The 25,016-nt window shown below is 39.2% G+C and overlaps 2 protein-coding genes across 2 annotated transcripts in view; one reads left to right on the forward strand and one right to left on the reverse strand.

Moving 5' to 3' along the window:
* The window catches only part of IGSF10 (immunoglobulin superfamily, member 10), a 34,992-nt gene extending 30,859 nt beyond the window's left edge, over positions 1 to 4,133 (forward strand). Inside the window, exon 6 of the mRNA XM_006867977.1 lies at positions 2,039 to 4,133. Coding sequence (XP_006868039.1) covers positions 2,039 to 3,941 — 1,903 coding nt within the window. The 3' untranslated portion in view covers positions 3,942 to 4,133. The remainder of the gene's footprint in view (positions 1 to 2,038) is intronic.
* A 2,591-nt stretch (positions 4,134 to 6,724) lies between these two features.
* MED12L (mediator complex subunit 12-like) overlaps positions 6,725 to 25,016 on the reverse strand; it is a 470,668-nt gene continuing 452,376 nt past the window's right edge. Inside the window, exons 41-43 of the mRNA XM_006867983.1 lie at positions 23,810 to 23,908; positions 10,196 to 10,277; positions 6,725 to 8,017 (exon numbers count right to left, since the gene is read on the reverse strand). Of these exons, the coding sequence (XP_006868045.1) occupies positions 7,965 to 8,017; positions 10,196 to 10,277; positions 23,810 to 23,908 (234 nt within the window). The 3' untranslated portion in view covers positions 6,725 to 7,964. The remainder of the gene's footprint in view (positions 8,018 to 10,195; positions 10,278 to 23,809; positions 23,909 to 25,016) is intronic.

Below are 25,016 nucleotides of genomic sequence, written 5' to 3' on the forward strand. Positions count from 1 at the left end.
TCATTGACCTGTCATAGTTATGTGCAGTGGTGGTGTCGGTTCCGACTCATAGTGGCCCTGTACAGGGTTTCCAGGGCTGTAAATCTTTATGGGAGCAGAAAGCCGCATCTTTCTTCCGCGGAACAGCTGGTAGTTTCTAACTGCTGACCTTGCGGTTCGCAGCCCAATTGGTAGCCACGACACTACCAGAGCTCCTTTGACCTGTCATTAGCAACTAAATACTGAAATCACTGCGCCATCAGAGTTGCTCATCTGTTCACTGTTGTTAAGTGCCCTCGAGTCAATTCTGACTCACAGCGACCCTGTACAGGGTTTCCGAGAAGCGGCTGGTGGATTTGAACTGCTGACATTGTGGTTTTAAATCTAGGGGAGAAAAATGTTTTACACAACTCAACTTGATGAAAAATCTTTAAAGTGACTTTACAACTGCACAGCAAAGACAGATGCTGCAGTAGGATTATGATGTGTCCTCTACTAGCATAAACTCTGTAACTAGAACATGTCTTGTAGCAAGTAATCCAGTAACACCTTCTAAAAGTTACAACCTGGCATGTTTTTGTTTTGTTTTGTTTTTGTTTTTACCAAATTGGTGAATTTCAGCTCTGTACGCAATTTTTTTGTCTTCACCCATATCACAAAATGATCATTTTTGTGGCTCTATTAGTTTGATAAAAAGGAGTCCTGGTGTTTGGTACTGTGGGTTAATGTACTGGACTGCAAAGTTGTTTTGAACTGCTACGTTGGCGGTTCAAGCTCAACAGCCACTCCTTGGAAGCTCTATCTAGAGTCGCTGTGGGTTGGAACCGATTGCATAGCACTTAACAATTAGTTCGATAAGTTCTGGTGACACTGTGGGGTAAGCAATGGGCTAACTGCAAGGCCGGCAGCTCCAACCCCCCGGCTGTTCCTTGGGAGAAAGTTGAGCCTGTCTGCTCTGGTAAAGATCTACAGTCTTGGAAACCCCACAGAGAGTCTTTATGAGTCCAAATTTACTTAATGGCAGTGAGTCTAGCTTTTGGTTTTATTAGTTTGGTAGAGGTTCTGGTGGTGACGTGTGTTAAGTACTGAGGTGCTAATTATAAAGTTGGCAGTTCAAACCTAGCAGCTGCTCTGAGAGAGAACAATGGGGTTGCTCCCATAAAGATTTACAGCCTTGGAAACCTATGGAGTAGTTCTACTGTGCTCAGTAGGGTCACGACGAGTCAAAATAGACTACAGCAGCAGGTTTGGATTTATTTGGTTTTATTAGCTTGATGTGAGGGGGCTTTTAAAAGTTCTTGGGAAAAATGCAATTGAAAGATAATGGAGTTTATCCACGAACTTTTTGAAATCCCCTTGTAGGCAAAATGGTCAAAGTGGTCATGGTGTTTTTGTGGTTAGGGGGCCATTGAGTCGGTTCCAACTCGTAGTGACCCCATGCACAACAGAACGAAACACTGCCCAGTCCTTTGCCATCCTCACAATCATTAGACTTGAGTCCACTGCTGATGCCACTATGCCAATCCATCTCGTTGGGGGTCTTTCACTTTCTTGCTGACCCTCCACTTTACCAAGCTTGATGCCCTTCTCCAGATAACTTGTGTCTCGCAATCCTAGCTTCTAAGCAGCCTTCTGGCTGTACTTCTTCCAACACGGATTGTTTTATTCTCTTCCGGCTTTCCAGAATTCCCCTAATAACTTTTTTTTTTTTTTTTTTTAAACTTCCTATAGACTCATTTGAAGGCTGCCTGAGAAATATTTGTTCCCACAAATTACACCTATTCAACTACATCACTTCATTTTCCATCAAATAGCTTGTTGCTGTTGTGTGCCATTGAGTTTGCTCTGACTCATAATGACCCTATATAAGGTTTCCAAGGAGCGACTGGTGAGTTTGAACTGCCGACCTTGAGGTTATCAGTTCTGTGCTTATCCTACAGACAGCAAATCAGTTAATATTGCATTTAATTTTCATTACAACAGTTTCAATCTGTTAATCTCATTTAAATATTTCCCTGCTAACAGCTACACACTCAAATCAGTCTATTTTTCTTCTTAGAATGGGCAGCCGAATCCATGTGTACCCCAATGGGTCCCTGTTTATTGAGTCAGTAACAGAAAAAGATGGCGGCGACTACGTGTGTGTGGCCAGAAACAAAATGGGAGATGACCTGATACTGATGCACGTCAGCCCACGCCTAAAACCTGCCAAAATTGACCACAAGCAGCATTTTAAAAAACAAGTGCTTCACGGGAAAGATTTCCAAGTTGATTGCAAGGCTTCTGGCTCCCCAGTGCCTGAGATCTCGTGGAGTTTACCCGATGGAACAATGATTAACAACGCAATGCAAGCAGACGATAGTGGCCGCAGGACCCAGAGGTACATTCTTTTCAACAATGGAACTTTGTACTTCAACAAAGTTGGAGTAGCGGAGGAAGGAGATTATACTTGCTATGCCCAGAACACCGTAGGGAAGGATGAGATGAAGGTCCACCTGACAGTGGTGACAGCTGCCCCACGGATAAGGCAGGGTGATAAGACTAACCGGAGAGTTAAGGCTGGAGACACAGCCATCCTTGACTGTGAAGTCACTGCGGAACCCAAGCCAAAAATATTTTGGTTGCTGCCTTCCAATGACATGATTTCATTCTCTGACAATAGGTATACATTTCACGCCAATGGGTCTTTGTCCATCAACAAAGCAACGCTGCTTGATTCTGGGGAGTATGTGTGTGTAGCCAGAAATCCCAGTGGCGATGACACCAAAATGTACAAATTAGATGTTGTCTCCAAACCTCCATTAATCAATGGTCTGTCTACAAACAAAACTGTCATTAGAGCCACGGCTGTGAGGCATTCTAAGAAGCACTTTGATTGCAGAGCCGAAGGGACACCAACTCCTCAGATCATGTGGATCATGCCAGACAGTATTTTCCTCCCAGCCCCATACTATGGGAGCAGAATCACTGTCCATAAAAATGGGACCCTGGAGATTAGGAATGTGAGGCTCTCAGATTCAGCTGATTTCATATGTGTGGCTCGGAATGAAGGAGGAGAGAGTGTGTTGGTGGTGCAGTTAGAAGTACTGGAAATGCTGAGAAGACCAACATTCAGAAATCCATTTAATGAAAAAATAGTTGCTCAGCTGGGCAAGTCCACAGCGTTGAATTGTTCTGTTGATGGAAACCCAGTACCAGAAATAATCTGGATTTTACCAAATGGCACAAGCTTCTCCAGTGAAGCACAAGATCCTCAGTATCAGATCGCAAGCAACGGTTCTTTGATCATTCCTAAGACCACCCGAGAAGATGCAGGAAAGTATCGTTGTGCAGCTAAGAATAAAGTTGGCTACATTGAGAAATTAATTGTACTGGAAATTGGTCAGAAGCCAGTCATTCTTACTTACGCTCTAGGAATAGTTAAAGGTATCAGTGGAGAATCTCTGTCACTGCATTGCGTGTCTGATGGAAGCCCTAAACCAAGTATCAAATGGACTTTACCAAGTGGTAATGTAATAGATAGGCCTCAAACAAATGGAAAATACATATTGCATGAAAACGGCACCTTAGTCATCAAAGAAGCAACTGCTCATAACAGAGGCAACTATATTTGTAAGGCTCAAAATAGTGTTGGCCATGCACTGATTACCGTGCCAGTAATGATTGTAGCCTACCCTCCCCGAATTACAAATCGCCCGCCTAGGAGCATCCTCACAAGGACAGGTGCGGCTGTGCAGCTCCAGTGTGTGGCCTTGGGAGTCCCCAAGCCAGAAGTCACATGGGAGATGCCTGGCCACTCCCGGCTCTCAAGGGTGAGGAAAGGGAGGACACCTGAGGTGCTTCATCCACAGGGTACCCTCGTCATTCAGAACCCTCAAACCTCGCACTCGGGGCTCTACAAATGCATAGCTAAGAATCCACTTGGGAGTGATTATGCAGCAACTTATATTCAAGTAATCTGATGTGAAATTAAGTTAAAACAAAGCAAAACAAAAACAGCTGTGTGAACAAAGCCAACATCTGGAGAGGGCTTATTTTTTGGAAGAATTTAATCAAAGGCAGCCATAGGCGTGTAAATGAATTTGAATACATTTACAATATTAAATTTACAATGGACATGCAAAAAAAGACTTGTAAATAAATGCATTATGAACTGATACTGATTTCTTTAATGGATCCCAAAACAAATTTTTAACTTAAGGCACTTTTATTTTGCCAACAAATAACAATGAACATTAAGAGATAACACAGTTGACCATTAAATAATAAATACCTAGTATACCTGAATTCTTCAGTAAAGAATGGACTTCTTTTCTTTTGCTATCCGTTGTCTACTGTCCAACTTCTATCAATGGTGCAAGCATGGCACTCAGAACAAAGACAATGGAAAAGACTACATGTGTGGACTTGGTGTGAATTTACCATGTTGATGTATATCTATTTTTGTGGTTGGTTTATAAATATTCTACTAAAACTTAAGGAAAATAAGCACTGACCTATTTTGATTATGAGTCGCTATTTTTTCACACTGAAAATTTTCATTGGTGGGATTACAAAACTGCTTTAATGACTGCATTTTAAAAATAAATGCAGCTTAACGTTTCCACATGTAAAAAGCAACATAACACCTGCACATCATAAAATGTGAAAAGGGACTTGATTACATCTTTGTCCAAATACACCCATTAAAAAGGTTTTTTAAAAATACAATGAAACTTCTTTATAACATCAAAATCTGCATCAGGAACCCCTGGTTTGGAGCTGTTTACACGGAAAATTGAGGAGGAATCATTGCTTTACAAGCATTTTATTTCATAAAGCGATAAATCTTAATGCAGGGGAAAATGTTTAGGAGGGTCTAGATCTAATACATATAATGAAATTTCATTGTATTTAAAACTTGCCTTGTGTAATTGACTTAATCTACTTATAGTACATGCTCAATTCATCCTGACTTAATTTGAGGGGTCATCATATACTTCATCATTTTAATTCTAGAGGCTAGGATTTTTCCAGTGTTATTTCTCCAGTATCTGTTCAGATGTCTGTCTACTATTTAAGAAGACTTATAGGAGCCTTAGTAAGAGTGTGTGTGTGGTGGTGGTGGTGGTGTTGGGAGGGGAAAGGTAGTGATGAAAATGTCTTAGGACTTGCTTAGATACCTCTGTAGACAAAACCACTGGCTGTGGTAGCCTCCACTATGTTTTTTTCAGTTAGCCCTGCCTATGAGGTGGCCCGGTTGCTATTCATCTCTGGTGTTGCTGTCCTGTGACTACAAGAGGCGAAAGGATACTCATATTCTGAAAGTGGTTTACTTCTGCTTCATGGTCAAAAGGAACAAAAAGCATGGCAAATCCAACCATATCAGGAACGAGTCTTTGAGTAAACAGGCATATCAAGTCTTTTTATATCCATCCAAGAATTATGATAGATATACCCAACTCCATTAGAATCCAAGGTCTTATCTTTAAGGGAAGCTGGGGTGCCCTTTCTCCTAGGAGAATTTCCTATCTCACCAAGCAATTGACCAGGTTCTGCTTTAGGATGGGGCTTTTACTTAGGAACATCTTAATTCAACTAATACATGTGCTAGCAAAGAGTGAAATACCTTAGGACAGAGGAATACATAGAAAATATGATGAAGCTAAAAGTAAAAATTCCAGTTTCTTTCTATATAAATCATATGGAAAAACATGTTCTAGGCTTTTCCTCAACTTTCCACAGAATCTTGGAACTATAGGACTTTACATGACTTGGCTTCCTTACCTAAAAAAAAATGGACACAATAAAAATATGTATATATATATACACACACATATATATATATACATATATATATATATACTCCACAGCTTTCATGTGCAAAAGGATTAATAAATTAACTTCTGTAAAATATAAAGTGCATACAAATGCTATGCAATTATAACACTCATTCTTGAAACAGTATTACTACTGTTTGCAATATTGAGTTACAAAAATATAAGGTTCAAAATGAAAACTGGCATTTTAAATACCAATAGTTCTTGAAAAGGCAAACAAAACATGAAATAAACCAAAAAGCAAGGACAAGACATGACTACTTGAGGCACGACTTTCACATTTCGATTGTTTAGCCAACGCAGTCATTCTACAGGTATATTAACGTTGATGAAAAACAATTTCACGAACTCCAAGTATGAATTCTTAAGAGAAAAAAAAAAAACTGATATATAAAACCAGTTGAAACGTAAAGATTCACCTTCTGAAAGCAGATAAGAGTATGTTAATTTAGTGAAAAGAAGGTCTTTAATGTTTTGGCAAAGTCTTTTCCAGCCTTGAGTAAACACCAAACGAGCAGGCTGGAGTAAAATATTTTCACAGTGTACAAAGCAGTTCATATGGATGGTGCCACAGCAAAGTAAACTGACATGAATCTGAGGTCATTTGCATGAGTCAAACTTTGCAATGAGTAAAACTCACCTGGGAAGATATAAATTATTTATATAATGATTTGCAAAAGAAATTCTCTACTAAAGTTGTACTAGCTACATTTTAAAAATGTAGTTCTACATGGTTTGCTCATTATAGACAAATCTATTCACAGTATGCTTGACTCTTGACTACATTACATGTAAAATCATATGGCAAAGGAAAATGAATTAATACAGAACATGGGAAAAAATCCCCCACATGTTTTAAAATGCCCTGCAATTTTCACATTCAAAATTTTATGCATCTAAATCTAAAAAAATATTATATGGAATACTCTTAAGTTACACAAACTGATAATAATTTACTGTCTTTTTTTTTTTTTTAATCTAATAGGAGCAAATTACCACATACTTGAACAAAGTTAAAATAGTTACTATTTCTTTATAATAAATTTGATAATTTACTTTACTTGTGCTTTTTGCACCAATTTATAAATACAGTATATGCAGTACACAACCAAGACTGACATCAACAATAATTAAATGCAAAATAGCAAATACTTACCATACAAAATAAACAGCAAATACACCATTTATGAAAACCAGAGCCTTCTGGACTTTGGGGCCAGATTCTCTGGAAACTATGCTAAGTTTGAGCATTGTGGAGTCTCAGGCCAGCTGTGAGATGTTTTTTCTTTTCTTTCTTTCTCAAGTTGGCATAAGGTTCAGGAGAACTAAAACTGAACAGTCATTTTTGCCAGATTTGGCAGTTATGACTGGAATAATTCCACTATGGTTCATCTGGGTCTCTAGAATTTAACATTTGTACCTTCACAAAGATTCTGGCCAATGATCTTGCCACTGAAAACTAATTAGAGTCTGGCTATTTCTAACAGACCTCCACAACACACCCTATGTGGTGCCCGCAGAAACTGTAAGTGGTCTGAGTACTAATCAGGAATCTGTTTCAGCACCTTTTGACCACAATGAAAGCAAAGCAAAAAAAAAAAAAAAAAACTACTTAAAAATTAGAACACAGTTTATAAAGTGCTTATGAAATTACAAACATTTCAAATTAAGGTGATGCAAATAAATGTCCATTTCACCATCAAAGGTGAATAGAGAATAAATGGGTCAATTTCCCTGTCAAGTTCTGACATGCCTTTCAAATCAGTAGTTTGGTCCAGCACAGTTTGGAAAAACAAAACAAAACAAAATCTTCATCATGAATAAGTACATAAATATTTGAAATCCACCATCATTCATTCTTTCTGTAAATATGAGTCTTAAAAAAGCACCAATTTCAAAAGGTCTGCTACCAAACTCCTCCTGAAGCGGGCCCGTAGGTTGATCCACACTTTTAAACCTATTTTAAAGTTAAACACAACAAAACCAAACCACAACTTCTCCTTTGCTTTTTGTCGAAATACCTTTGCATGAAATGTAGCGTAAAACAAGAAAACCTTGAAGAAATAAAAGAACCAAGGGGCATTTCTAAGGATGACTAACACAATGAATTTGCTTTTCTATTTTCCAGTGCAAACATAAAAGTTCATGTCTTCTCCTCTTCCAGATTCAGAAGTGTGAAGGATGCCCGTAGGGAGTTACTCCTTGCTGTGGCTGGTTACCTAATGAGAAACAACATGCAAAAGAAATTATAGATGCAGACTTTTATTCCAGGGACATATTACCCTCTTGTCACTGCTCACAGTCCCAGCCTCAGAAATAAGGGAGAGCCTAGAGAGACCCACTACTGCTGCTGAATTCACACTGTAGAATTCTGACTCTGTATCAGGGCCCCATATCTACCAACACCATGTCTGAAAGCATTAGGTTAACTTAGCCTACCCACAGTTTCTAGCTCTGAAGTAAGAAACTACGAAACACTAGTATACAAAAGGACCAAACGTTTCATAAAACATTAAAAGCACTCAAAACATTTCCAGAAATAAGCTAGCAATTTTGCTATAATACTGACATGCTAATGAGATAGAAAAAACTATCTTAACTTGGGACTGGTTAGCTTTCAACAAATGGCTGCAAGGTGGTATATAAGTGAGGATTATGCAAATGTATGTATGTGCAAAAGTGTATGCTTTGAGAGTGTGTGTATGCACATATGCAGGTATGCAGGCAAACACACACACACACACACAGAAAAAATAAAGAATATCATCAGGAGATAACAAAAAAAATTACACAGGCTTAAGACAGAGTTACTGTTAATGGGCTAGTTGTTGATGTTGTTGTTGTTACGTTCTGTGGAGTCAGTTCAAACTCATAGCGACCCTGTACAGGGTTTTTGAGGCTGTAAATCTTTACAGGAGCAGAAAGCCTCATCTTTCTCCCGCAGGACAGCTGGTAGTTTCGAACTGCTGACCTTAAGGTTCGCAGCCTGATTCCTACACTACGCTACCAGAACTCCTTATGGGTTAGTTAGATGGGACTATTTAAATCCAGAGGCTCCCTTTGCATGGGCTACATAACTACATACACAAGTATAGAAAAGCCCTCTAGAGTAGCGCAATGGGCAGCTCAGCTCCGCACAATTCTAGATCGGCGGTTGGCAGAACTGCTGTCATCAGACAGCAGACATTATATTGTGGTTAAGAGGTGGCCTCTGGAAGGAGATGGTCTGAATGCAAGCCCTACCTTTGCTCCTTACTGTTGACTAAGTGGCCTTGGGCAAAATATTTACAGCCCTTGTTCCAGAGTGGTTTCCTCATCTATAAAATGAGATCAGAACTTGGAGGGGGCTTCAAAAAGTTGATGGGATAACTTTTTTTCCATTATCTTTTACTTCCAATTTTCCTCGAACTAACGTTTTGAAGGCCCCTCTGTAATACCTATCCTCCTCATAGGATAGCTTAAGAATTAAATGAACTGATACATGTAAAGGCACAGTGCTCAATCCAAGTAGGTGCTCTTCAATGATGATTAAAAAAAATAAAAATAAAAAAATTATATATATATATATACATATATATATATATATCCACATTTCTTCAGTTCTGATAGACAAAAGTGGTGCTACTATCATAAACCAAAAAAAAAACCCAACAACAACAACAAAGAATTTGTGAAAAGAAAAACCCTAGGTAAATACTTTAAAACACTAGCAAACCATCAAAAGATAAACTTATCTCTTTTCAAAATTATATTCTGTTTTGGCTATGTCAGAATATGTACTCTGGAACTAATGGAAGACACTAGTCTGTTTATTACACTACACCTATTAAAGAGCAAGTGAAAAAGATTGATTTATATAACCTAACTGAAATTAAGCCACTGAGTGACATATTTCAGGGACACCAGGTGTAAGTGGTGCATTCACTCTGGCAGGAAATCAACACTGCCATCAGTCAGGCAGAAAGTCAAGATCAACATCGAGCTGGCCTTCTGTCAGAAACAGGCCCTCTACCTTATAGTACCAGCAGGTGACCAGACAACTCTGTTCCTCACAATCACATAATCCAACACCCAGAAGAGCTCACTCCTCACTGCATGGATGTAAAAACCATATGACCCAGCTAACGGTAATCAAGTTGGCATCAGACCTTAGGTCCTCTGATATTCAAGTTCATATTTAAGGGAAAAGATGGGAGCTTTCCCAGGAAAACAAACATTCAACTAAAAACAAAACAAAAAAGAAATGAAAACACCCTAGACTAAGTCACGGATGAAAATGGGACCTAGGCAGAGTTTAGTTTTTAAGGAGCCACGATTTGTGTTTTGCTTTCCTTTTTGGTTTCTTTGCTTCGAATTTCCTAGAAACCGTCTGTTCCGTGACAGACAAGAGTACTTACTAGAAAGCTGTTTCTGGAGCTGCCGCACCAAGGCAGCCGTCTGTTGCTGCTGCTGGGTCTGCTGCAAGCCTTGCCTGGGAAACTGTAATTGCAACAGGAGAAAGGATGGAAATCAGCCCACCGTGCCAATTACAGACAAGAACAAAGACTAGATTGCGGGGTCATAAGGTTTGTAGGGTTCCATATAAATGTGTGACGTCCAGTGTTGTACACTAACATTCATCTACAGCCTGTCTATACCCTTGGTGGTGTTAAGTGCCGTCGAGTCGGTTTCGACTCATAGCAACCCTGTATAGGGTTTCCGAGGAGCTAATGAGGGCTTGAACCTCTGACCTTGTAGCTCAAGCTGACCTTGTGGTCCAGTGCATTATCCTGTAGCGCCACACCAGGCAGGACTTGTCTGTACCCTAGTGGCAACAATATCTCAATGTGCCACCCAATCAGTAACTCACTTTCTAGGTGGGTATTGTAGTCAGCATTTATCTGAGGAACCCTGATGGAGGAGTTCACACTTCAGAACAGTGCCCAGTGGTTCAGATATCCTTGTGATTTCACACCTTGCATCAGCAAAATGAAAGTTCTCTGGTTGGAAGATTTGTTCAGGCCCCATAGACCTTGCCTTGCATGAGTGGAAGGAAACAAGATGGTAAGATAGAGAAGTGCCCTAGGTCAAGGACTCACTTGGGACAGTGACCTCACCCAGGATGGCAGGTCTGCTTGCCTTGTGTCTTGGAAGGTCAGCTCGTCCCGCCCTCAGCATACTCCGGCAGCCAGGCCTGGGACTACAGTGAGGAGAGTGGGCACTGAAGGTACAAACTTTAATGGAGTCTCATCTTGGAGTTGTGCAAGCACAGGGTCAAAGAGTCAGGACTGAGGCACAATACAGTGACCCACATGCCTGGTAACATCCATTAAGTTGACAGATGGAATTATGGTGCTTATACCAAAGAGAAATAAAAATCAGTACCTGGTGGAAGCAAAAGTGACTTCTGAGCTTTTGTATAGTCTTTCATAGCACGGATTTACTTTTTATTTCCCTTTCAAATATCAGACTGTCCGTCTTTTTTCTTCTACTATTTTATGTTCCCCCTTCCTCTGTTCCTCCGTTCCCTCTGCTAGGTTTATTACTGCAGTGACAATGAAGTATTCTGGCACAAGGCTTTCTCAGTTATAAACATATCAGAATTGGACTGGCTGTTTTCCCATTCACCTCTACAGATTTGCTTCTCAGCCTTCTCTGTGCTCGTGAAGCCGGTGTGTCTGCCTGCACTGGCCAAGCTGCTTCTCTTGCCTTTGGCTTCGGGATGGGGTGGGAACACTTCAGGAGATTGGGGTAAGGGAAGCAGCTGCTAACGGGGAAGAGTCAGGGTAAAATCTGGTTCTGTTTGGTTTTTGCCAGTTCCCTCCATACTGGGTCTCTCTGCTGGTTGACGACACCCAAGCATGGGAAGGCTACAACACCTGTCAGATAACCCTCTCTGCTCTCCTCCTTCTTGCCCCAATGGGCTTGTAGAAGGTAAGTGTTGCCTGCCCTGGCTGCATCACCATCCTTAGAGCCATTCCTCTGTACATAGGCCCTTTTTAAAACTCCTCAGTTACTCAGTCTGAGTTCAGCATTTAATTCCTCCGAAGAGGTTGCTAATATTGCTGAAACTTGCCCAGGCTTATGTGCAGAGATGCCAGCTTTAGCAAATAAGAGAATATCCATGGAAAACGGAATTTCAGATAAACGACAAATACTTTCTTTTCACTGTAATATGTCCCAAACATTGTATGTGACAAACTATGCATTTAGTGAGATCTAATTATAACTAAAATATTATTTGTTGTAAATCTGAAATCTAAATTTAATGGGGAAAACTTTGTTTTAACTGCCCCCCACTGGTTATAAGGTATCACCAGGTTTGTCTCCTTTAGCAATACATATTTTGTGCTGTACCCAGCATAACTGTTTCTCTCCCAATAGACTGTGAGCAACTTAAGGATAAGGACTTGGGCTTATGTAGCTGTAGTGCCCAGAAATGCCAAGCATGTAATAGGTGCTCAGTAAAATCTACAGAATAACAGTCTCTGAAGTGCCTCTGACTTTCACAAGCTTCCAATTAACAAAAAAGATACACAAAGCTGATGAAGTCTTTTCTCCACGGATGCAAAGCTGGAATATTGTGCCTTGTTCTTTGTTTTTCCAAATGCCCTAAATCAAGTGAGAAAAATGAAACAAAAACCTAGACTTCAATTATAAATATAAAATATTCAGTTCTACCTATGCTTATTTTGAAATAATACCGTATTAAGTTTATTAAACAAAACACTAGGTGCCAGGCACTGTTCTAGGGATTGTGTATCTACTAGCCTATTGACTGAATCTTGATGTATCAGTACCAAGACTTAATCTCTTGTCCAAAGTCCTTGAGGAAGATGTGTTCTGGGGCTCAGAGTGTTTACAGCTTGCTATGAAATATTCACACTATACAGAGCAAGCAAATCTAGGGCGCTACTCCACAATCACATTTTTGCACCAAAATAACTGAAAAGAACCTCATATCCATCTAAGTCAGTTTTTGCTACCAAATAAGCTCAGATCAGAGTTTTCTGCTAAACAGTTAAAAACAATATTTCCCTTTTCAGAGGTGATTGCATTTTGGAGATGAATACATGGCATTGTGAACCTTTACTGCTATTAGTCTCGTTTTATCGATGAGGAAACTGAGGTTAAAAAAGGTTAAGTGGCTTGCCCGAGATCTCTATCAAGTACTGGGTCTGGGATTCCGACTGAGCATTCTGGCTCCAGAGTCCATAATCTTAACCACAATTCAATGTAATCCTCGATTAGATGTATTAGTTTCCAAATAGCTCCAAATATTAATGCATTTGGAAGTAATTGTAGGTTTTAAATGGTTGGTCACAAAAGTGAATTTAACCTGGGGTTAATTTCTGGGGTACACACTGCATAAATAGTTAACATTTATTTATCATTCAACAAATATTCCAGTACCGTCTTTCCTTTTCTTTTAAAATCAGCTTCAAGTAGAATAATTCACAGAATAATGATGCATTGTAGTGATCTCCTCATATACTATATTTTGAAGATTCCAGGTAGAAACCAGGCATCTAAGTAACATAAGTGTATGTGTGTGTGTGTGTGTGTGTGTGTGTATGTATACAAGGTATGCAAGTGTATGTGCGTGTTGGGGAATGTTTTTCAAAATGTGAATCAGGGATCCTGGGGCATTCATGAGACTTGTTCAGGGTATCTGCAAGTCAAAACTATTTTCATAATAACTGTTGTTAAGCGCCATTGAGTCGGTTCCTACCTACAGCGACCTTGTATAGGATTTCCGAGGAGTGGCTGGTGAGCTTGAACCACTGACCTTCGGTCAAGTGACTTTGCAGTCCAGCGCATTAACCCTTCATAATATGTTGCTGTTATTATTAAGTGCCTTGAGTCAATTCTGACCCATAGTGACCTTGTATAGGGTTTCCAAGGAGCAGCTGGTGAGCTTGAACTGCCGACCTTGCAGTTCTAATGACTTTGTAGTCTGACGCATTAGCCCACAGTGCCATACCAGGACTCACTTCATAATAATGTTGTTTTTAAGTGCCACTGAGTTGGTTCCAACCCATAGTGACCCTGTATAGGGCTTCCAAGGAGCAGCTGGTGAGCTTGAACCACCAACCTTGCAGTTCAAACAGCTTTGCAGTCTGGTGCATTAAAAATCATAGTAATAGGAAGACATTATTTGCATTTTTAACTCTCATTCTTTCATGAATGTAGAGTGTAGTTTTCCAAAGGCTACATGATGTGTGGTATTGTAAGAAAGTGAATGCCTTGTAAGTAAAGACTTATGAATTTGTAAAAGATTAAAACAATACCATTCTTGCTTTTATTTTTAAAAACATAGCTACTTTCATAAAAGTGTCATCTATGTTAACATGTTGTTGCTGTTAAGTGCTGTGGAGTCAGTTCTGACTCATAGCTACCCTGTATAGGGTTTCCCAGGAGCAGCTGGTGGTTTTGAACTGCTGATCTTGTGGTTTGCAGTCCAGTGCTGATACTATGTTAACATAGTTTTTAATTTTATTTTTAAATAAATTCCTAAGTAAATACATTTTATATTTATTTCGATAAATATAAAATGTATTTATGTGCCATACCAGGAGCCCTATGTTAACATATGAGTTTATTATTTTTAAATAAATTCCTAAATAAATACATTTTATATTTATTTTGATTTCTAATACAGTAAATATTGATGTTGTTAAATGCTATTAAGTTGATTCTGATCTATAGCAACCCTGTGTAGGGTTTCCAAGCAGCAGCTAGGTGAGCTTGAATCACCGACCTTGCAGCTCAAACGTCTTTGTCTTTGCAGCCTGACGCATTTGCCCACAGCATCAAACTCCACAAAAATTCTTTGAGCTTATGATAATTTTCTAATATGAAGGGGTTCTGAGGCCACAAAGCTTTAGAACCATTTCTTAGGCTGACCAAAGGAAGTGGTGAACTGATCTGACCATGTTCTATGATCTCAGCTGACATGTTTTATAACATCTGCTAACTTTAACTTGCTTTTGCCTGGACATGACCGCCATTACACTAGAGACCCCACATAAAATTTCCCTGGGGCCCCTAGCATGGATCACCAGGAAAGCGGGAGCATCACCATCTCCCACGCTGAAACCTCACTCCTGAATGTTTTTAATCAGCAGATTGAAAGTGTGTAAGGTCCTGAACCTTGTACATGGCTGAGGAAACAAAACCATCTGAGAGAATTTTAAAAATCACTCTCAGTGTTCCTTCTCAGACTTCCTCAGTTAGAGAAATCTGTATTCCTCCTAGGTGGTTCAGATGCTTGGAGAGACTTTTTAATCATCATTGTCATGGGAGTCAGAAATTTTCATTTACCCAAACAGGCCAATAAACAGATTCACTAAGGTCCGAGTAATTACAATCTATGCATGTTTAACCCTCTGTGCATGAATGGAATAAGGGAAGGAGGAATGATTTCCTCTGTTCTAAGTTCACACCAGAAATGATGGTATTGACAACTGCAGACACCGATCCAACTCTCTACATTACTATTCCTTCTTCCTTCATCCTACGCCACACTCTTGTCAAAAACTACTCATCCATCAAGGATCAGCTCAAGTTATCGCTGTTAATCACTGTTGTTGTTGTCTCAGTATAATGTAGATGCTTCCATTACCAAACACATGATATGACATGACAATTGTTTCTCTCTGGAACCCTAGATTTTGAGTCTCCTGTAGTAATCAGAGCCTAAAGTGCAGAGCTTTATACATGTAAACCAGATGTAACTAGCCAAAGTGGTTCGTCCATTCTTCAGGAAACATCACAAGCAAATGGACTTAAAAAAAAAAAAAACCAAAACAAAGATTTGACTGAACATGAACATCCTATTTTATAAACACACATTTCTTCCTGAATGGTTAGTTTGTCCACTAAGTCATTAGGAAAGCTAGTGATTTTTCTGCAATAAAATAGTTTATACAAATCCTTTGTCTCAGAAAAGCCATATTATTTGGGCTTGCTCTCTGAGCAGCAGCAGCAGCAGCAGCAGCACATTGATTAAATAAGCTCCAGGCACTGCTGTTCCCAATGATGGCTTTTCATGCTGCTAACTCACACCTGGTTTAGACAGCTTGCCGTCTGAACTGGGTTCTCCTTTTCTTATGGATGTTGTTGTTGTTGTTAAGTGCTGTCGAGTCGGTTCCGACCCATAGCGACCCTGTACAAGGTTTCCGAGGCTGTAAATCTTTACGGGAGCAGAACGCCTCATCTTTCTCCCACAGAGCGGCTGGTAGTTTCGAACTGCTGGCCTTAAGGTTCGCAGTCCAATTCGTAACCACTACGCTACCAGAGCTCCTTTTTCTTATGGATAGTATGTGTATTTTTAAAAAGAAATTTGTCATTGCTATGTCACTGCTAGTATTTCCACAAATATTTTTCAAAGTCTAGGCACTTTTCTGAGTTCCAAGGAAACCAAAGTGAGTAAAACACAGTCCCTGCCTTACATGATGCTATCCTTTAGGATAGCACTAGACTGTTAACCACAAGGTCAGCAGTTCAGACCCACCTTGGAAACCATATACAGGGTCAATACAAGTCAGAACCAACTTGACACTTTAACAACAACAACAGCACAACGAGGCAGTTAATATTCCTGGCTGCTAACCGAAAGGCTGGCGGTTGGAGTCCACCCAAGAGGTGCCTCAAAAGAAGGTGCTCCCCTTGTGAAAAATCAGTCCCTGGAAACCATATGGAACACAGCTCAACTCTGACACTCATGAGCTTGCTGTGAGTTAGAAGAGACCTGCTAGTGACTGACATAACTGCCTCTAAGGGCAGTCAGGAAGTTCTTGGTCAAGTTCTCAGTCTTTCTAAGATCATATTACCAAATGAGAGAAAGAACAAAGGGCAAAGCCAGCACGGCTCTAAAAGCTGTGACTGCCAGTTGTCATATTCTACAGGTACTTTTGGATTTCTGATGGTTGAAACACAGCCCTTAATTTGTGCAGGCTTAAGCAGAACAGACCGCAGCATGTCACAGGCCCCCTCCATTGGGTGCCTGGGAAAAAAATCGTGTATTGAGTTGCATCCGCACTCTGTTCATTTGCACACAGCAGAGGACTAACAACTTGTGCAGATGCAGAATAACCAGATGATACACGTCAGAGCATTTCCTTTCCAACCTACTTCTCAAAAAAAAAAAAAAGATCCAATTCTCAAATTCACTCTGGGAAGGCAGCAGCATCTAAATCCATTTCTCAGAATCTATCTAATCTGTTTTATTCATACAGGAGAACACTAAGGCTTCTTCTGAATTCCAGATGTATTGTGAAATTTTTCTAAAGAAAAACCTCTGAATAGAACATATAAATTCCTTGAGGAAGACTATGGACACTATTTCACATGTGATCTTTGACTACGAGCGCATACAACTTTTTAAATAAAATATAACTTATTGCAGCCCTTACACAAATTTTTGAAAGGCAAATATTCAATGTAATTTTATAGTGACACAGAATCAGTCGAATTAAAAAGGCAACATTTAAAAAATAAAACAAACAAAAGGCTGACATTTTAAAGCTTTCTGTGAAGCATGTTTCCAAGGTTACTGAACAACAAGTTTCTGAAGATGAAAAAAAATGATACAGAGATGATACAGACATTTGCATTAAAGCCATTAGTAGCTCATAAGAAAAGATCATGGTCTATTAACATATTTTATTACTATGTTGTTAAGTGCTGTCCAGTCAGTGCTGATTCAGCGATCCTGTTTAGGCTTTTCACAGAGCGGCGGGTGGGTTTGAACCACGAATGTTGTGGTTGGCAGTCCAGTGCTGATCCTACAGTGCCACACCAGGATTCCATTGACATATTTAGTTAAGAGTTAATTTAATCCTAACAATGCATAAGCTTTAAAATTATTTTTCAAGTCAAAACTATAATATAGGGCCAAAATCAGAGTGGCCAAATACATTTTCTCAACAAGGACACCCAGTTTTCATTTCCATTTGTTCTTCCATCACAGAAGGCAAGCAATTTAAGTAAGCAAATGACAATACAGGTGATACTCTGTTGATAACAGATCTAATTTGTAAACATGAAATTTTCTTATTCTTTCTTGCTCTTTTCACAGAAAAGCTGTTTTCTGATGGCACTCGTCTGAATAAACATCAGCTTCTGTTCTAACTTTGCTTTTTTCCCAAATATGCTTTGCACATCAGTGACTGGCTGCCTATATGGGTGTTGTCAATCATTGCTTCACACACCCCTGCTGATACTATTAACAAGAGAACAGACTGGAATCCATCATCTTCCAAGGTCTACATGATGACCTCCTCTACTGGTGTGGCACTGTGGGTTAATGTACTGGACTTGAAAGTTGGTTTGAACTGCAAGGACGGTGGTTCAAGTTCACCAGTTGCTCCTCAGAAACCCTACACAGGGTCCCTATAAGTTGGAACCGACTAGATGGCACTTAACAACAACCAAACTTCTCTAAACCTCTTTTGATCTCTATATTTCTTCCTGTCAAAAATACAACAGCCATTCAATCATTTCCTGTGGATGTAAGGCCCCTGGTGGTGGTACTGTAGGATAAGCACTGGACTGCTAACCACAAGGTCAATAGTTCAAACCCAGCAGCCGCTCCTTGGGAGAAAGAGGGGACTGTCTGCTCCTATAAAGATTTACAGCCTTAGAAAACCTACCAGAGCTGCTATGAGTAACTAAGAGTTTGGTTTTCATTTACTGGGATGGAGCATGCTTGGTACTTCACTAGAGAGCTCCATTGTACCTCTCCTCTCCATGTGCTGCTCTCTACTGTACCTATGGAATAAAGCACTTGTTAAATGGAATCATCACGGCCAGCAGAGGGCAGTAGAGGAATCACGGGGAGGGTGGTGGCTGTGTTACCATTCCCACTTCTCTCCTGATACTGCATGAATCAGGGGAATCAGAGCTGGCCTCTCTTCAGCAGACACCTTACGGGGCTCCCCTTTCTAGAAAAGACAGAAACTGAGAGGGGAACGGTGGTTCTAATTCTAACAAGAATTAGAGCTGCTGGAGATGTTTATAACAAATACAAATAAATATATTTATAATATGTATGGAAACTACCAGCCACTCCGCGGGAGAAAGATGAGGCTTTCTACTCCCGTAAAGATTTACACCCTCGGAAACCTTGTACAGGGTCGCTATGGGTCGGAACCGATTCGACGGCACTTAACAAAAACAATGGTAAATCTTAGCAGACCTAATACGTAAAAAACAAAACAAAACAAAATAATACCAAAAGATAAAAAAAGAATATAAATTCAGTCTAGGAGTGGAGGTCCCTGAGACCATCAAGGGAGAAGAGCGGAGAGCGGGACCCTACCCACAGAAGCCGTGATACCTGAGATGGAGGCAGAGATGATGACGTGGAGGGATGGAGTGGGTGGGGACTCTAGATCCAGAGAGGGAGAGGGGCTGTGTGCTGACAACGGGGGGGGGAGGGGGGGGCAGGCTTGTAGTGTATACCCTTTGGTTGGGTGATGATGCATGGAGGGGATTGTAATCATGGCAAGGAAACGATATACAATAGGATGAATGTAAAACTAATGTTCTCCCATGTAAACTATCACATAATTCACAATAAAACATTAAAAAAAAAAGAATATAAAATGTTTTTTAATACTGCCGAACTATGTGCTGTTGCTATACTAATGACACACAATTGGGGATGATCTTTACTTCTTTTTGTCCTGTACGTCTGTCTATTTTAAGTGAGGAATAAAATTTATAGCAAAATTTCCCTGGTAGTATTATTTTAACACTGCTCGGGCATAGGGGGGGAGGTTACGTAGATGATGGTACCAGAGCACAACAGGCTGACTTCACAGCTGTTTAAAATCAGGACCATGTGATGTGTGTTAATAAACTTTAAAGTATATATATATATATAGGTATGATAAACACTTTACAAATCCAGGGTCACTGATCAGGAAAAGTACAGTTGGGCTACAGGATATGTCTCAATAGATATTTTCTGCTAATAATATTAAGCAATACAAGAATAAACTCCTAAAGGGAAGCTACTGGGGTAAAGCCCCTAAAGCAGGGCTGCAGACACGTGCCTGTAGAAGGCAGGTGGTGGTGTCTTTAAGTGTCTCGAGGAGTCAGTTCCGACTCACAGCAACCCTGTGTAGAGTTTTCAAGGAGCATCTGGTGGGCTAAGTCTGCCAATCCTTTGGTTAACAATCCAGCAGTTATCCTACAGCGCCACACCAACCAGTTCTTGTTGAAAGCTGCCCAGTTGATTCCAACCCATAGCGACCCTGTATAGGGTTTCCGAGGAGCAGCTGGTGAGCTTGAACCACTAACCTTGCAGTTCAAACGGCTTTGCTGTGTGGCACGCACCAACCAGTAGGTAATGTAAATGAGTGAAAAGGTGAGACAAGAGGGAGTCACAGGGGCTACAAAGACATTGCCCACTAACGTGGCTGTGAATGAAAGCTTCTGTTTCTGTGGAACAACTTTTCTGTGAACACAATGGGGAAGATTTGTGCTCAACCCTTAGGATGGTAGTAATTTTAGTTAGTGAGTGAAATGTAACTTGTTGCATTAAAACAAAACCAAAAAAATCTTCCAATAGTGCCTTAAAAATTAAAAAACAACCAAAAAAATGATGACATCAAGTGGATTACTAAAGGAGAGGGTAGCACAGCCCCACAGGATTTCCAAAGCTGTAAATCTTTACAGGAACAGAGCGCCAGGTCTTTTCTGCCTATGAGCTGTTGATGGGTTCTAATGGCTGACTTTTCAGTTAGCCACAAAGCACTTAGCCATCGTACCTCCAAGACTGCTCCCTTACATTAGATATACCTTCATTCCTAGTTGAACATAAAGAGAGGATCTCCTCTTAATTCTACATTATCTGATCCCCTAATTCAAACTATGGCTATGAAGTTGATAGACAATTTCCACCTCAGTCTCAGCAAGATGAATCTGTGATAGAACCGAAGGTTTATTTTTTATCATACCCCAAATAACTATACTATTTCAGAAACATACTATTCCATCTTTTTTTATGTAGCATGACTAAGAATAAAGCTGATTTTGTATCCTTAATAAATAGCTTATATAGTTTCTATATATTACATCTCACACCATCTAATAACATATAGCTGAAAGGCCAAAGAGAAAGGCTACAGGGTAGATTCTGTTAATGCTTGCTAAATTGCATATGACAAATCAATCCAAATTGTATTGAAATCATCAAGTATTTTATAGGAATATATGCCCACCAATTAAAGTTAACACTTTTGAAAAGTAAAAGGCACACAGGCCCTATGATGGCACTTATATATCTGTGTAATTAAATATACAGATCACTCTTAATATTTGTGAGCTTCATATATATACATACACATTTAATAGGTAAGGTATTTATTTACATATCTGGGTAAAAGGCTAATAACAACTGATAGTCTGAAACTAGATAATACCATATATCCAAAACTAATTGAAGCAATCCTATATTTAAAGTGTGCTTTTAAAAGTAGGTATTACATAACTTTTTTTTTTTTTTTCTTTTGGAAACTGGCAATTGCTGGCAAAAGCTAGTTCTCAAATGACTGAGTTCCTTAGATTTGAGACTCAAGTGCTCATTTATGAATTTGCATTAAAATAGCTGAAAAGGTTTAGTTATATGAATTCCCCTGAGTTTTTATATAATCTTCTACTGCTAACATGAGCATTATAATATGAGATGTCATAGTTTTAAGTTAAGAGGAAAAAACGCTAGGCATGATTCATTCATTTCTTGACTTTCTGTCAACATACTACTATTCTGTATACAGAAACAAAAGAGAGGGACTACATTAAACTTTTTATACCTACTTTAGTATTTTTAAATCACCAAATTAAATTTAACTGATGCCATAGTGTTAGAGGAAGAATTTAAACTCTCTCCAAAAACTGCACAATTTAAAACCCAGTTGTCTAATGTCAGACACATTTACAACATAACTTAGGTTGAGACAAATAAATGTGGGGAGGGAGAGGGAAGAAAAGTTCTGTACAATAGAATGTTGTTGTTGCTGTTAAGTGCCATCAAGTCAGTTCCAACTCACAGCGACCCTATGAGGAAACATTAGGCTAATCAAAGGACACTCCACAAGATAAGTGGCCTGTACATCTCCAAAAATGTCACGGCCATATAGACAAAGAGAGGTAATAGAATTATTTGAAATTAACGGCGAGTGAAAAGACAGGAAAACTAAATGCAATGCGTGATACGGAACCAAGAAAAAAATGTAATAAAGAACATTATTGGGACATTTGACACAATGTGCAAAAGGTTATAAATTATAGCACCGAATCAGTGTTAAATTTCTTAACAACCATACCAAGTTTTTTAAAAAGAGAAAATTCTGGTTCTTGAGAATAAATATACCAAAGTATTCAGGGATAAAAACCTATTTGTCTATAACTGATACATTTCCATAAGGGAAAAAGAAATGTTAATAATTGGTGATTTTGGGTGAAGAGTATACTGTTCTAGCAATAATTCTATTAGTTTGAGATTACTGCACAATAAAAATTGCATCTTATTCTTAGATGAGACATTAGGGTCAGCCAACAGTATCTCACTTAACTGAGGTCCCTGTACGATATTTTTCTAAGTAATGATTAGCTAATTCTTGCTAATACATTTTTGATGCGAAAGGAGTAGGAGGCCTAGAAATCTTTCTATACTGCCTCATCTTAAGGACTTTTTTTAGTGGCTTACCATAAATGTCACAGACATACTTAAAAACAAAACAAAACAAAAAAAAAAACAAGATGAAAGAATTAGAACTAAAAGTCAGATCTATGATACAGAAAGATTTCTTAAAAATAAAATGGAGATTAAATTGGCCACATAGTGACTGATAAAACATATAAAAGATAACACATTTTAGTGACTGTGTTATATTATTAATCTTATTGAGTCACTGTCTTTTGATCACCTAGCTGTACTTTGATCCTAGTGTGGTGCTGTGGGCTAATGCGTCAGACTGCAAAGCTGTTTGAACTGCAAGGTTGGCAAGTTCAAGCTCACCAGCTGCTCCTTGGAAACCCTATACAGGGTCGCTATGGGTCAGGGTTGACTCGACGGCATGTAACAACAGCAACAATAAATAATTATTGCCCATGCCTTGTTGTTCCTTCTTTTCTGCAAGTCATGAACCCATCTTTCAAATTCTGTTCTAACAATAGTCTACACCAGTGCTTCTCAAAGCATGAGCCAGATATGGTGAGGCTGATGGTCTTAGGAAGCACTCACACATACAGTGCGCATCCTGAGGTACATGGGAAGTCCCTTCCCTGGGTTGTTTTTTCTTTTCCCTTTCCAAGCAAGTATTTATTTTCACAGATATTTGATATATCTGCCTAGTGATGTGACTTTTCTTACAGTAGTGGTAAAATATTTTCTTTAAACATATATTTAAGTAAATAGAAAAAGAGCTAATTTACAGAAAAATCTTAATAAGATAGCAGAGATTTGCTGCTCAATATTGTAAATTACTGAGGATTAAAAAACTTTCATGGATGCTACGCATAGGACATTTCCAAACTTGATTTACAAAATCATAAAGATGAATCATAAAATTATGAATTACATGAACATTCTAAGTAGCAAATGCTGACTGGCTGAAATTAGATACATTTTTTAGAAGGCAGTCCCATGCTTTTTTAGATTATAATAAAAATCAAAGTAAAGTGAGATTACCTTCTACACATTTAAAGTAAATGTATCACTTTAACATTGCTTACAGAAAACGTCTTCTGTAAACGTTAAGATTTTTAGCCTATTTAAACTTGAAAAATTTTGAAAAGGGAAAATGATAAAACCTACAGAGCCTCGAATATTTATAATTTTAAATGAAAACACATATACCTACTACAACAAGAAAAAAAAAAAAAATCTACTCTGAGAAAGTTCTAGGGGAAAACTGCTAGAGTACACATAGGCTATTTCAATTCTGTACAATTTTATGAAGAATTCAACCAGCCTTTAAAGAAGCTCACATGTTTCATTCTAATACACCAGGTCTTACCAAAGCCTGCTGGGACTGCATTGCTTGGAGACCAAGGGTCTGACCCTGGGGCTGTGAGGACTGCTGGGGCTGGGGAGCCTGCTGGGGTTGTTGCTGCATCTGCAAAGAAAGAAAAACAGATGATCATTTCCAAATCGCATATCTATATCTAATTCTTTTGTTACAGCAAAAATAAAATATACCTGCCTGTTTCATCTCTGCCTTGTGAAATGTTCATTCTTCAAGGCCAAACAAAAATATGCTTCTCTATGAAGCCTTCTAAGGAGCTCTGGTAGCATAGTGGTTACGAGTCGGGCTGCCAACCTCAAGGTCAACAGTTGGAAACTACCAGCTGTTCCGGGGGGTGGAAAGAAGAGGCTTTCTGCTTCCGTAAAGATTTACAGCCTCGGAAACCCTGTACAGGGTCACTGTGAGTCGGAACCAACTCCATGGTACGTAACAACAACAATAATGAAGCCTTCTTGGGCCATGTTAGTCCTAGGAATCTCCTCCTGCAGTTCACTGTATATACCACACTGGTAATTCATCACACACTATATAGGACATCAGCACAATTACTAATTTAACTGCTTTCATGCCAATTGCTTCTCTGCATATTCAATCTTATCATATACTATCACATTAAACAAAGATTAAGCTGGAGTCCTAGAGTGGTGTGTAAGGATAATGTACTGGATTGCAAGGTCAGTTTGAGTGGTTCAAACCCAAAAGCCGCTCCTTGGAAATCCTATACAGGGTTGCTTTGAGTTGGAAGTAACTTGATAGCACTTAACAACAACAATCAGGAGCTATCTTTTCATCCCCATGATATCTGGAAGGACTCTTCAAAATGAGATAAGAGTTTTGTTTTATGGTGTGGTGCTGTGGGTTAATGCATTGGGCAGCAAGATAGGTTTGAATCTCCAGGTCAGTGGTTCAAGCACACCAGCCACTCCTCAGAAACCCTATACAGGGTCACTGTGAGTCGGAACCAATTTGATGGCATTTAACATCAACAACAAAGGAAGATCTAGATGGGCCCGTGAGACACGCTTATTTAAATTCTCAGCATAACACCAGAAACAGCAGCAATGACAAAGTTGGCTCATACACAAAGCTTCTGAGAAATACTTCCAAGTCACTGAACAAATGCATACTAGAAATCCATCAGGTAGGACATGTAGAAGAGGAAAATACTCGTGGGTGGTTTGTCACAATGATCTTTAAA

This window comes from Chrysochloris asiatica, unplaced genomic scaffold (assembly GCF_000296735.1).
Source record: "Chrysochloris asiatica unplaced genomic scaffold, ChrAsi1.0 scaffold00113, whole genome shotgun sequence".
NCBI lineage: Eukaryota > Metazoa > Chordata > Mammalia > Afrosoricida > Chrysochloridae > Chrysochloris > Chrysochloris asiatica.